The 13813-nt window shown below is 39.0% G+C and overlaps 1 protein-coding gene across 8 annotated transcripts in view; it reads right to left on the bottom strand.

Annotated features, from left to right (window-relative positions):
• KMT2E (lysine methyltransferase 2E (inactive)) overlaps positions 1–13813 on the bottom strand; it is a 59825-nt gene that overhangs the window by 20471 nt on the left and 25541 nt on the right. For 6 of the 8 annotated variants that reach the window (XM_083365651.1, XM_083365652.1, XM_083365654.1 and 3 more), the window contains 5 exons: positions 11701–11831; positions 9618–9735; positions 7559–7668; positions 5806–6052; positions 2600–2698 (listed from right to left, as the gene is read on the bottom strand). In XM_083365651.1, coding sequence (XP_083221777.1) covers positions 2600–2698; positions 5806–6052; positions 7559–7668; positions 9618–9735; positions 11701–11831 — 705 coding nt within the window. Of the gene's footprint in view, positions 1–2599; positions 2699–5805; positions 6053–7558; positions 7669–9617; positions 9736–11700; positions 11832–12387; positions 12484–13813 lie in introns of those variants that run through there. The other 2 variants (XM_083365657.1, XM_083365655.1) reach the window with 2 other exon arrangements.

Raw genomic sequence — 13813 nt, 5'->3', positions numbered from 1 at the left:
CTGTACCCTGATGGCATTGAAAACAGTGGTTGGGGACCGCTTCTTCGGCCCAGGAGCTTAATTTACTACATGAACAGGAGCCAAACATGAATATATATGAACATGTTTTCTTTCTCACACATATACACATGCAGGATTCTGTACTTGCTTTTCAAAATGATCTTGCAGCCCAAAGCAGCTGGAATTTCCACAAACTGTTTTGGGCTTCCTTTATTAAATACAAGTAGCCCTCGACTTATGTCCATATACTGAGCCCCTTAAATACCTGCCAGTTGCCAAGTGTCTGAATTCTGATCATGTGACCCACAGGGATGCTGAAATGATGGTCAGCGTGAAAAACGGCCACAGGTCACTTTTTTTCCAGTGTCGCTGTAAATCTGAACGGTCACTATATGAACTTGTTGTAAGTCGAGACTACCTGTATTTATTAAATTGATTAAACAGCGGAGAAAACAGGAACGTTTTCCTATTTTCAGGTTAGGAAACAGGGAAAAAAAACAAAAACACAAAACCCAATAGACAAACGTTTCAGTTTCTTTCTCTCCGAGGAAAACTGCACAATGAACAGAAATAAGGGCGGAGGTAAAATGCAACTGGAACCGGTCTTTTTCAGACAGGAGGCAAAACTGCTAAAAGCAGAACAAAGATGTCAGGAGCAGACAGCAACGAAGTCACAGACTGTGGGAGTTAAGCCATACATCTTTAATGGCAAAAGTCTGATGGAAAATAACTGAGTGCGCGTAGAAAAGCTGAGGGCAACGAGGCTCCATTACAGTACCGAAATATTGAATATATTCAGATTTTAAATAGAAAGGGAAGGAGAACAGTTAAAACAAGAGCAAAGGCTTTAAGCTATGGAACAAAATGAGAAAACAATGATGATTACCAGCATCTCAAAGCAGATGCTAAAAGTGGGGAGCAACTGCAAAGGAAGGGCAGCAGTCACGAGTCATAAGATCGTTATGATCACGGGTCGGCAACCCGCGGCTCCGGAGCCGTATGTGGCTCTTTGAGCTGTCTCATGCGGCTCCCAGCCGCCCGGTGCGCACGCACCTCTTCGAACGGGCAGTGGTGCGCGCGCACCTCTCCAAATGGAGAGTGGCACTGCCTGTTTGGAGAGGTGCGCGCGTACCTCCGCGCGAAGGGGCAGCGGCGCTGCTCTTTGAGGAAGCTGCCGCGGCACGTTTGCAAAGCTGCCGCTTTCAGCAGCTTTGCAGACGGGCCGCGGCAGCTTTCTCGAAGAGCGATGCCGCTGCCCATTCCAAATGGAGAGTGGCACCGCCCGTTTGGAGAGGTGCGCGCGTATCTCCGCGCGAACGGGCAGCGGCGCCTCTCTTTGAGGAAGCTGCCGTGGCACGTTTGCAGGCTGCCGAAAGCGGCAGCTTTGCAGACGGGCCGTCGCCGTCGGGCAACCGGTTCCATCTCACTTTAAAAAAATTGGCAACCGTGCGCGTCCGCGCAAAAAACCGTTTTGCGCATGCGCAAAATGTTTTTTGCGCATGCGCGTGCATGGACACACGCACGCAGCTCCCACTTTTTTTAATTTGTGATCGAACCGGTTCCCAGTGGCTCTTTTCCTTTTTTAGGTTGCCGACCCCTGGTTATGATAGATAACATTATTTCCTGAAAAGATAGGCCGAAAGGGGTTTGGCTCGTAACACCCCTCAATGTTTAAAGTAGGAGGAGTATCCTTAAGCAGAAAAGCACTAAGTATCGTGTAGAGTAGCTTAGGGGGGAAAAAACTGTTATAACTATTAAGGATTTCTTCATTTTGTGAGAAGAGAATGTAAACCTAGAAAAATAGGAGGTATACACACCAGGCTCTGTAATTAAGGCTCATTCAGAGGCCAAGAACAACAGTTGTAAAAAATACCTCCTACTTTTAGGTGTATAGATCAGTACAGAACGGATTAATAAGAAATCAAGAAGCTATCACTTGGAATAAATTATTTTAAGTCCATTTTAATCTTTAAATGGAGACACTTAAAATGCTTCAATTTTACCCCATTGCTATTGAAATAGTCCTTTTCTTGTTTTCGCAGTTCTTCCTAAATACATGTCTTTTGTTAATAAAATCTAAGCTGTTCAGGCGATCTTCAAAGAGTTCTGTATTTCGCTAAATAATATTCGGCATGTTTAAACGTATTTAAAAGACAAGTATCTGGTATCTCATGTTCAAGGACTCCTGGCTTTATAGCGATGTTTGTTTTCTATTATTGTTGGAAATATATCCATAGCTAGTTTCGAAAACGGGGCTCTTTCTGACCGTGGCCAACCAAAATAGGTTTAAAATAACAAAAATCAAAATATAGAAGGCATTTTCAGAGGTTGACTAGTGCATCAGACACAGGAAATAATTCAGAAAAGCAAATCCTTGAGAAAATGTACACAACTTTTTCGAAAATCACAGAACCAAAAAAACAGAAGCGCGCACACACACACACAAAGATTTAAACAGAATTAGCACATATCAAGGAGCAGATTTCAAATATTCTCAAATGCTAAGTACCTAGGAGAGGCAGCAATGATTAGCATGGGAAGAGCAGCTGTCACTAATCTTGAGTGACAGCTTTAAAGGGCCACTAGCTTCCCAACTTACCATTTTCCTTTTCCTTTCTGCAATCTGCTCCTCTGATTCCATTTCTACTTCACTGCTAAGAGGAGTTTTTTCTTCTATATCATCAATAAAATCTGGCTCCTGAAAGATGGAAATGACTGCTTTTACAGAAGCTCCACTACGACTACCACTGCTGCTGCTGCTGCTGGTATAACCTAGGGAACTCTACGATACTAGTGCGGCAATCCTATACACACTTACCTGGGAGTAAGTCCCACTGAAATCATTAGGACTTGCTTCTGAGTAGACAGGAATAGGATTGCACTGTAAAAAAAACTCACGTCAACAGCAAATGCACGACAGGATCTAACGTGCAGAACCTGCAGCTCATTTAGTAGCCGCTCAATTAATAACCTAGACCAGGGGTAGGCAACCCCGGCTCTTTTATGACTCGTGGACTTCAACTCCCAGTATTCCTGAGTCAGCTATGCTATGCTGACTCAGGAATTCTGGGAGTTGAAGTCCATGAGTCATAAAAGAGCCGAGGTTGCCTACCCCGACCTAGATCAAAGATAGCTTTCAAAGGTCCAAAAGTATCTCTGACAGCTTTGCATACTAAACAGCGAAGATTTACTTTAGAAACTTTTAGCGTTTCAATATTGTTTTAGCAAGTGTTAACTCGAACGTGTAAAATATTGCGTTTTGTTTAGATTAATTTACAATTCAAAAGCTGATAATGCGCATCAAAGTTTTGTTAAGAGTACTAGTTAGCTAACTTTATACGCTTCCAGTTGTTTTGCTAACAGTGCAATCCTATACATTTCCCCTGCCCCACTAAACATTTACAAGGCTTTAGTATTAGTATGTGTGCAAAATTATGTAGTGAGGAATTTCTCACAAATTGCATTTAATAGGGTATCATATGTATAGCTATTTTAATTGTATTAAAGATATAATAATAATTCATATCATTTCTCTTACCCTGAAAAACCTCAGAGCTAGTTTATATACCTATCAAAACTTTTTAAGAGCATACATATTGGATATAAAGGAACTAATAATGGCAGATTAACATTAAGTATCGTCCATCAGTTTACTGGCAACTGAAGTTAAAATTTAGGGTTGCCAAAATAAAACAAAAGCCAAGCATAGTACACCAGTCAGCATGTTTTCACTCTCATTCTGCGTACTTTATCTGCATTACAATTCCTGCCAAAACTTTACGTGTTCATTTTTATCTTGTTTAGTGCCATTTACATAAAAAAGGACTGCTGAGATGCTGCGGGCTTACTTGCAGGAATCCCATGTGCTTTCCTGTCTTTTCTTTTAAACCCCCCCCCAAACCTCCACAGCCAGTTGCCCGCCTTCCAATTAAGAGTAACTGGCTCAATATTTTAAGTTCACCGCTCTGGTTTTTAGTGGGTTTGGGTGGTACACAGCACCCATTTGTTTAAGCCGTGAATTCAAAGGAATTAAGTGTTTGTTTTTTAAAAAAATCACAAAACACCATGAGGATGGATGTCAGAGAGGCATTTAACAAGTACTATATCCCGTCATGGGGCGGTGGGGGTGGGAAGAGAAAAGGACCATTTTTGTCCATATGTGATATGTTTTTACTGGATGATGAGTAAGCTGAATACACTGTTGCTATAGATCAGTGTTTGTAGGAATCACACGCTGTACCATGTGGTCTACAAGAATTCGCGGCAGCCAACTTGCTGTGGAACAGAGTCGTTAAAGGAAAAGATCCCCAAGGAGGGACAAAATGGAAAGGGAATGGCAAAAATTAAAATATTTTAAAAAATTATTTTAAATAATGAAACTGAATTGTCGAGTTGTCCCGCAGCGGGTTTTTCTGTGGTGAATTGTCGCACAGCGAGCTGGCCCATTCCATGTACCATTGCAGTTGGCAGAAAGGCAAACAACAGCCTTGGAAGATCCGGATGTGCACCCTCACAGACAAGGCAAAATAAGTAATAAATAGCTGGCTTCAACGCTGACATTTTCTTTCAGCGTGACGTTGGCCAGGCTCATTATGTAAGCTAGAACTAGAATTCTGTCTCCCCCGCGAAAAGGGGCCGGGCCTGGGTCTGTTCCATCAAATCTGGCTCCTCCAAAGAGCAGTCACAGCTGACTTTTCATGAATAAACCGAGTATGCCCATAGGCTCCCATCACTAGCAGCTGCTTAGCTATCTCAGAGCTTCGCAAGTTACTCGTACTAGGGTTCTTGGGCTCGCTGCACTTAACAAACCAGGAATGCAAGTCTCAAAGAAGGGAGACAGGACACTCTGCTTTTCATTCCTAGTTTACTTTATCCACCAGTAAGACTGTGTGCATAGGCAGGAGACAATTCCCAGTATATCCAGTTTCTTCAGAATTCTGGTTTTGCTCAAAGCAGCACTGCTTTTAGTTCCTGCGAGCGTTGCGTGCGCGCGTGTGCGCTGTTAACTCTATCAGGCACGTCGACACAAGTTCTCCCCTGTTCTCCTAAGAATATCATTTTTAAAAATGCCAAATAACATGACTGATGTTTCTAGTTGCAATATTTTTACACAAAAGTCCTCTTTTCAGAACTACAAATCGTAATTGTAGTCTGTTTATAAATGATGAGACCTCCTACTGGCTTTGTCCTCTGAAAAGATAAAACATCCTTCACAAAACTATTCTTAAGTCCTGGATTCTGGTTCAATTCCAAGCTTCATTACCAATTGGTATGGTGATTACGTACATGTCTATTCTTTCAAATATGAAGGCAGATCCTGGACTATGTGGGTAAATCTAGAAAACTCCCTTGCATTGAAATCATCTCTACATGTCTGTAATTTCTCGTCTTGAAGGTTAGCCCCCTAACAGGACGATCCTGATCAATCAAGGCACAGCATGATATCCTTACACCAGTGATCTGCAAAAGTTTTCAAAATGAACTCTTGTTGTATGATGATGGAACTCAACAAGAACGGTTGATTAAGGTTGAAGAAATCAGGGATGGTTTAAATTAGTACCTTTATTTTTGAAAAGGCATCAGGACCTACTCTCTTTGTACGTTCAGGATCCAAGCCAAAAAAACAACAACCCACTACTCTCCTTAACCCACCTGCCAATTCCCATTTTTGTGAGATACGCGGCCACATGCTGTAAAGATGGTACACAAGAATTCTTTTTTAAAAAAAAAAAAAAAAAACTACCCTGCTTTTGCTAAGTTTTCTATGTGAGAAGATTAACCACAGAACAACAACAACAAAAATACCTGATTGTTTGAGATTGACAATCGAAGCGGAGAAAGTTTTCTCTGCCGGTTTTCTGGAAACTTGGTTTTGCCCGCTGCGCCTTCGCAATCCAGCGTGATGTTCTGGTTTTGAGTTTCCTTCTCCTTCTTCCCCTTTTTCCTTCTGGTTTCATAACCTGTATTTATCGTTTCGATAGGCTCAGAGGGACGCTTCAATACCGGGCATTCAGGGTTTTCTTTGAGGCAAGCACAGTCCACTTTGTATTTGCTTGTTTAAGGAAAAAAAGGGGGGGGGGGAATTGACGTAAGAAAAGCTTGTGGTACGATCAGGAAATTTTCAAGTAAACACACAAACTCTTTTTTTTACAACTACTCAAAATTGAACATATTAATATTAATATGAATATTAATATTAATAATGATACAGTTGGAAGGGACCTCTGAGGTCATCTAGTCCAACCCCCTGCTCAGGCAGGAAACTCTATGCCAGTCCCTTTTTAAAAACTTCCAGTGTTGGAGCATTCACCGCTTCTGGAGGCAGGTTGTTCCACTGATGAATTGTTCTAACTGTCAGGAAATTTCTTCTTAGTTCCAGGTTGCTTCTCTCCTTGGTTAGTTTCCATCCGTTGCTTCTTGTCCTGCCTTCAGGCGCTTTGGAGAAGAGCTTGACTCCCTCTTCTTTGGGGCAGCCCCTGAGATATTGGAACACTGCTATCATGTCCCCCCTTGTCCATCTCTTCATTAGACCAGACATACCCAATTCCACCAACCTTTCCTTATATGTTTTAGCCTCCAGTCCCCTGATCTTCTTTGTTGCTCTTCTCTGCACTCTTTCTAGAGTCTCAACATCTTTTTTACATCATGGTGATCAAAACCGGATGCCGTATTCCAAGTGTGGCCTTACCAAGGCCTTGTAAAGTGGTATTAACACTTCACCCGATCTTGACTCTATCCCTCTGTTAATGCAGCCCAGCACTGTGTTGGCTTTTCTGGCAGCTGCAGCACATTGCTGGCTCATATTTATATTTAAGTGATTGTTCAGTAGGACTCTGAGATCCCTCTCACAGTTACTACTATTGAGCCAGGTACCACTTATACTGTACCTGTGCATTTGATTTTTCCTGCCTAAATGTAGAACCTTACTTTTTTCACCATTGAATGCTATGATCAACTCAAACCAATCCACCATAGGATATTCACTGATGGGTATGGACTATGATTTATCGCACTGGTTAAATACAGGTTGATAGATTGACCAGTCCATCCACCTGGTTTCTATGCCTGAAGGAAGCCAGAATCCTAGTTCCCCTTTCCTAGTCTAGCTTCTTATAACCATTATACCAGTTCTCTCATAATTTCTAAAAGACAATCAAATTGGTATTTTAAATCATAATTTAGATTCAGTGAAACTTTCACTGTACTGCCAAAAAGAAAGATGAGGATGAAAAAAAGATTAATATGTCTCAAGTGACCAAAGGTTTTGGGACTCATGTTCCCAATATTAACTATTCTCCAGTGTTCACTTGCTACATCATTTTGTGATATGGTCTGCAAGCTCTCAAAAGGAAGCATCTGGCGGTTTCACAGCTGTATTGCTAAATCTAATACTGGTACCTATATTACAATCTAGTGATATACTAGACATTTTTTCGCTTACTTTTATGAGCCTGCATTTAATTCCTAGATTATGACAATACACAACTGAAAAAAAAGATTATTAATATAATCACCCGTGAATATGTCAGCAGCATCTCTGAAGCTCAGCATTACTTACCAATTTCCATAATCAAAATCAAACGCTATTGTTATTTCTGTTCCCTTTGGAATGTCCTGGGTGGAGTAGATATAGAGGTGAATAGTTCCATCTTCAATGGCATGTCTAACCTAGATGAAAAGGGGGGGAAAAGGCAGTTTTTAAACATAGAGTATTTTATGTGTTTTAAATATAGATTTGTTCCAAATAAAGACTTTTATCTTCTTATTGCTTTGGTAAAATTCTCTGTTCCAAAGTTAATAAGATAATTTTATATCATCAATGAAATAAATATAGTCTGTTCATAATGTATATACAACCACGTAGCATTATAAAGAACTCTTATATTCCACGTTCAATGGCTCAAAACATTCCATTAATTTCAGTTGGCTAGCAAGCAGAGAAGGAAACCTCTCAGTTGGGGCCTGTCAAGAATGCATGAGCCACTCTGAATTAGTTATTTAAAAAACTAATTTAGATAGTGTCAGTATTTAGGGAAGCAAGGAAATAAAAAAAATAAACATTTATATTCATAAAATGGATTGTTCCAGTCATCAGGTTTGAAATAGTACAATGTTAATTTTTAAAATCAAGCAAATTCCAGGAGCTTTGTCGACTTTCTTTCCAGTTATGAACACAGACACAATACCTTAAAAAAATTCTTGGAAATGAACGTTGTGTATTTTATACATTTCTGCACTTTTTTTCAACCATTAATTTGAAACAAGCTTTTGCATCTCAGATGTTCATTTGTGAGGGAAGGGATAATGGTGCAATATTTTTGTTCAATATATCTTGGAAGAGTTCTCAAAGTGCTATAACAAATATGTTCTATTATGTCCTAATTCTATGCCTGCATGAAGGATTGCATAAGCAGAACACCAATGAATTTAGTTTCTTTTCTAGAATTTCTACTGAAACACTGGTCCAAATTTTAATACAGGCTTTCAATTTCCATATCCTACAAATTCAGTTAAATGGAAAGTTAATTTTATTTAAGAATGTAAGGTACAGTACCAATGACAAACGTAAAAAAGTTTCCTAACTTAAAAAGAGTAAGGAAGCAGACAAACTCAAACTTGTATAACTTTACCCTTATTTTCTCCATAAGAATTACCACCAAAAGATACTAACAAAGTCTCCTTCTTTCCTTCCCATCAATAAATACTAAGAGTGATCACACCTCATATGCCAGTCAACTCATTAATACAAAAGCGTCTTTTTCATATTCAACTGTGAATGCCGACGGTCAATAAGTAACACCGTGCTCGTATTCTCACTTTCATTTCTTCTGGCCTTCTGACCTTTTCCAGGGGTGTGGGCCAGGGATGAGGAGTTACATATGTGATGATATTTCAATGTCATTTATTTATTTATTTATTTATATTTATATACTGCCCTTTCCCGAAGGACTCAGGGCAGTTTACAGGGCATTTAAAAAACAGTCAATAAAATCGTTAAAACAAATTAAAAGAGATTAAATAGAACCCTGAGAAAATTAAAACCCAGTTGAAATTAAAATTAAAAATATTTTCAGCCTGGGCCAGAGAGCTCGAAGAGCAAGGTCTTCAGGTCCCGGTGGAATGAACGGAGGTTGGGGGCAGTCCTAAGCTCCGCAGGCAGCTGATATGCCTGACCTCATGGTGGGTATGCAAGTACCATTTTACAAGTTCAGATACATTATTTGCTCAGAATGGTTCTCTGCACCTGATAAAAGTAAATGACACTATACTGCATCTGCATTCTTGGAAAACTCCTGAAACTCTACTTTTGCTGCATTAAACTGACAGCTAACCCTAACCCTTGGTTTTAGAATTTGGGTAATGCTACATTAATAAAATAATGTACCAGCTTTAGTGATCTAATTACAGCACAGCATAGCATAGTAATACCATACCCATTCTTGTCTCGTTTTATAATAAACATAAGGTTCTGTAACTTGAGCTTGCATTCCCCGAAATGTTCAAAACTGGAAAATATTTTAATTCCTGGAAAACAGCCACACACAGCTGGGTCAAATTAAGACTGGCTTGCTGAACAAAACTTTATTAGGTCATATTTATAAATAAGAAAACCCTACCTCGGCATTAGGTGTACAAGAACGTCTGATAAATCGAGCTTCGTTTCCGAAGGTTCTTGCATCCACGCACATTTCTAGCCCGTGAAATTTAGAATAGAACAGAACAAAGGGGTACGGCCTAGAAACCAACGATAATAAACATTCTGTCACAGTGAAAATATTTTTTTAAAAAATAACTAAAAGTTACTTCGTTTTTCAAATGTGAAGGCAAGCTGGTACCATGGAAAAAATAAGTCACAATGTTATACAGGCCGCTGAAACATTGGGGTGAGAGCTTCACTGCAATCTTTTATTTATTAGTTCAGAACTATGATCAAAGTGGGACTTTTCGGGCATGCTGAAACAACTCGCTCCGATCTATTAACAACCAAGCAGTTACTAAGATTATTATGCCGTTGTTAACAGTATTGTTCAGAATTTTTTTTTTAAAAAAAGCCAAACAAACTCAACCATCATGCTTCTCTGTCATCTTTTCCATGATTACCCTCCGTGACAAAGAGAACTAAAGGGGGAAGATCTGTTGGGAATCAATGTCTCTTCTTTCGTACACTTATAACATGACTTGGAAAGTTGTTTACAAATGACTTCATGATAGTTTTATACTGTAAAAGTTGAATTTAATTCCTGGTAACTTTGGGATTCATACATACAGACTTCTTGACAAGGTACTTACAGTATGAGGTTGTTTGCCACCTGTTATTTTTTGGGGATTTTTAAAAAAAAAATTCATTTAAAGAAGTCAAATGTTACTACATCCCAAGGCTCTGTAAGATAGTAAACTTAAAAAGCGGTATCGTGAATAATCTTTTTGACTCACATCAGCATCAAGAAAATTGGCATGATCTTGCTTTGACCTGCACTTCAGTTGCCATTATTGGAACTAAGGAAGAATTGTATTTTACATCAGATTCACTGCTGACTTTCCTGGGCATTCTAGGGCTATTTTGATTTGGGCAGAAGGCTGGCATGTTAGCCTAACTGCCCTGTTTTCAGAAGGCAACCAAGCCAAGTAGTTCCTCAGAGATTTAATGAACGAGAAAGCTGCACATGTGGATGCTGGCTTATGATGTTTTAAGGTTTTGTGATTTCGTTATGGTTTTGTGGTTCACGTTTTTTTATATGCCAGGAATCCTTGTGGAATCAGCATATATAAATGCTGTAAATAAAACATTTCAAGAACGTTAGGCAGAGAGAGAGCTGCTTTAGTATCTACTAGATGGGTGGTTTGTTGTTGTTTTAAAAAAAATCAAAGTGAAGATTTGTATTTTTGCTTTGCTGTTTAGCTTCCAATCATTCCCTTAAGACATTTCTTAATAAAACAAAAATATAAACTTAGAGAAAGAAAACCACTACTATTTATTCATTCAGCATGTTTAGAGAGAATGACATTTTTTTTCCTTGACAAATAGGGAGAAATTTTTTTAAAAAATGAAACAATAAGGCATGTCATTTAAATACAACTGTCTAGAAGAAAGTACACTATCACGTGATAGTCTTTTTCCCCCTGAGTATGAAGTATGCTAAATCTGTATGAATTATAAAATTTACCATATTAATCCTTGTGATTATCACGAATTAATTTAATCTAGCAGTTATTGAGATCTACTCAGGCAGTGTATAACGCCCGCTGTAATGTCTTTTCTTTGAAGTTGCCTGGCTCTTGAATAAGCAGCTTTAATTTTACGTTTGCTAAGTTAATAACCAATCTACGTGCAGCTTTTACTTTTCATTTGCCAGGCAAAATGTGGAGAATGCAAGCAACTTCAAATGATGGTACCAGACTGAGGCATAGTGATAAAAAAATATTGACACAAATGGCAGAAAAAGTTTAAAAGGCTGGAGGAGAGAAAACTGTTTATATAAAGTAGAAATGGGAAGGAACAATACTGTCTAATTAGTAAAGTGAATGACGATAGCTACTAAAGATTTCAAAAGCAAAGCTGATTAAGATGGAAAGTGAAGACTAGGTGAAAAAAGTATTTAGTTCGCTTGATAATTGTAATATGTTTGAGAGAGAGAAGGGAGGGAGAGAATAACTAAAGAATGTTAAATAATTTCATAACAAGATTTTAGAGAAAGGTACCTCTTAAAGAAGTATCCATTAGCTTCAAATTGTTCCCTCAGCATGAATTTTCCACGATATTCAATAATAAGCGCATCAGGAGGCAAGTCTTTGGCAGCTTTTAGGATTTTCTTATTTTTTTGAATATAGCTCTAAAAGGAGAAAAGAAAAAATTAAGAATCTTATTAACTGGCACACTGATACAGATATAATGTACCCTTTTTACAGAACAATTTGGTAATTACAAATGTGTTTTCTTTTTAAAAAGCTAATTGATTTTATTCCTGGAAGGGCAAATTACACCAGACGTTGATTATTATATTTACACAAGACATCTTAATTTACATATTGGAAAGGACAACAACTTGAATGCATGTACAAATTCTATAAAACTGAAAATCAAGGCAAACTTTTCTTCAGAAGGGGGGGAGCTCTTCCTTTAAAGATGCTTCACATCATCTTATTAAAAGGCCAGAACTGAGGTGGCAGAAGGAATGAAAACACACGAAATTATGCAGTCTCTTACATTTGCTAACCAGAGCAAAAAAAGGACAGGTGCCAAATAAGATACATTTCAACAAAAATGCCAACATGCGGATTCTTAGGTAAAGGGAATTTCTTTTGCATTTGGACAGCCTTAGGGTGGGAATACGCCTTGCTAAGAAAAAGTCTTACTGTACTCTGACACAACAACTAAGGAACTCACACCTCTGGTAATTGTGTCACTTCTGATCAAAAGAGAATTGGCCTATATTTAGGCGAAGGTCTCTGCAAGCAGGGACATTCCTCCAAGGAGTGCGTCACGTGCGCCATGCTGATGCTAGAGAGAAAGAAGCAAAGATGCTTCTTATTACAAGAGCTGAGAATGTAACTTTTCCTTTATTGTTTAGTCTCTTTCTACCGACATTAAATTTATCAAATAGCTTGCAGATCCCTTCCATAGATTGCATGACACGCAGTCTTGATGGCATAGTTTTGCACTCTTAATTTTCTCATCATTAACTGTCAAGGAGCATTTACTTGGCATTTGGGGGTGGGGAATACTGCAGTATATATATTTGAAGGCAGATTAGCTTGGTACAAATCAAATAGCACAGGGGTCTTCAAACCAGGCCCTTTGACGACTTGTGGACTTCAACTCCCAGAATTCCTCAGCCAGGCATGCCTGGCTGAGGAATTCTGGGAGTTGAAGTCCACAAGTCATCAAAGGGTCAAGTTTGAAGACCCCTGAGTTAGCACCTTCCTAGCCATTTATAACCAATCACATACAATGAACTAGACAAAACATTAAGTGCTTAAGCATATGGTGCATCTATTGTTTCAGCAAAAAATTGCAAGTCTGTTTATAGCCACGTCATTTGACAATACAGATTGGTTCTAAGGAATTGGTTGTGAGTGTTGAAAGTACCATTGCTTCTATCCAAGTAATGGGTTCCGTCAGGGATAAATGGCTATTCATTTATACTTATGACAACTCTCTTAAAATGCATTACCTATCCCAAATTTGATTAATCCTGAAATTTGCCACTGCAAAACAGGAGAACATGCATTCAGAATACCAACAGAGATATGTAAGAACCCCACTATGTATTGCTTCTACTCTGAACAAAACAGTCCTTCTAAGACAAGAGGCAATTCTGTCAAACTATGTTGACAAACTAAACTAGCATTGGGTGTTTGGCCAGTGATGATCCTTTCAGAAATTATAGCAACACAGTGGAAGTAAAATGCGGTCAAAAGGAAACAAATTTCTGTCACTACAATTTTCCTGAGTCTTCTGTTTTGTGGAAACGGAGGCCTACGTACACTACCAGAGCCAATAATGGGGATGTGCAAAATATTCTGCGCACAAAAGCTGGCTTTAGATAGTTGTGTCTGAACCCAAACATGCCCATTTGGGCTGATTTGTTCCACGGACAGAACAAAATGGTGCCTGTTCCATGCCAGATTGAAGTGGTTGGGAAGACTTGAGGAAGACAACAATCCTGGGAAGTTTAGTAACACAGGTAGGGTTGGTAAAATATGCTATGTTGGGACTCCATTGTCTGTGGTTTGATAGGAGGAGAAAAAATGCTGGGAAAACCAAGGTAGCAGGTTAAGAAAGCTGCTGGGATGTGCTGGGACATGAGCAGTG

This window comes from Vipera ursinii (genome assembly GCF_947247035.1).
Source record: "Vipera ursinii genome assembly, chromosome: 6".
Taxonomy (NCBI): Eukaryota; Metazoa; Chordata; class Lepidosauria; order Squamata; family Viperidae; genus Vipera; species Vipera ursinii.
The sequence above is the reverse complement of the archived record's forward strand: the minus strand, read 5'-3'. Positions and strand labels throughout refer to the sequence as shown.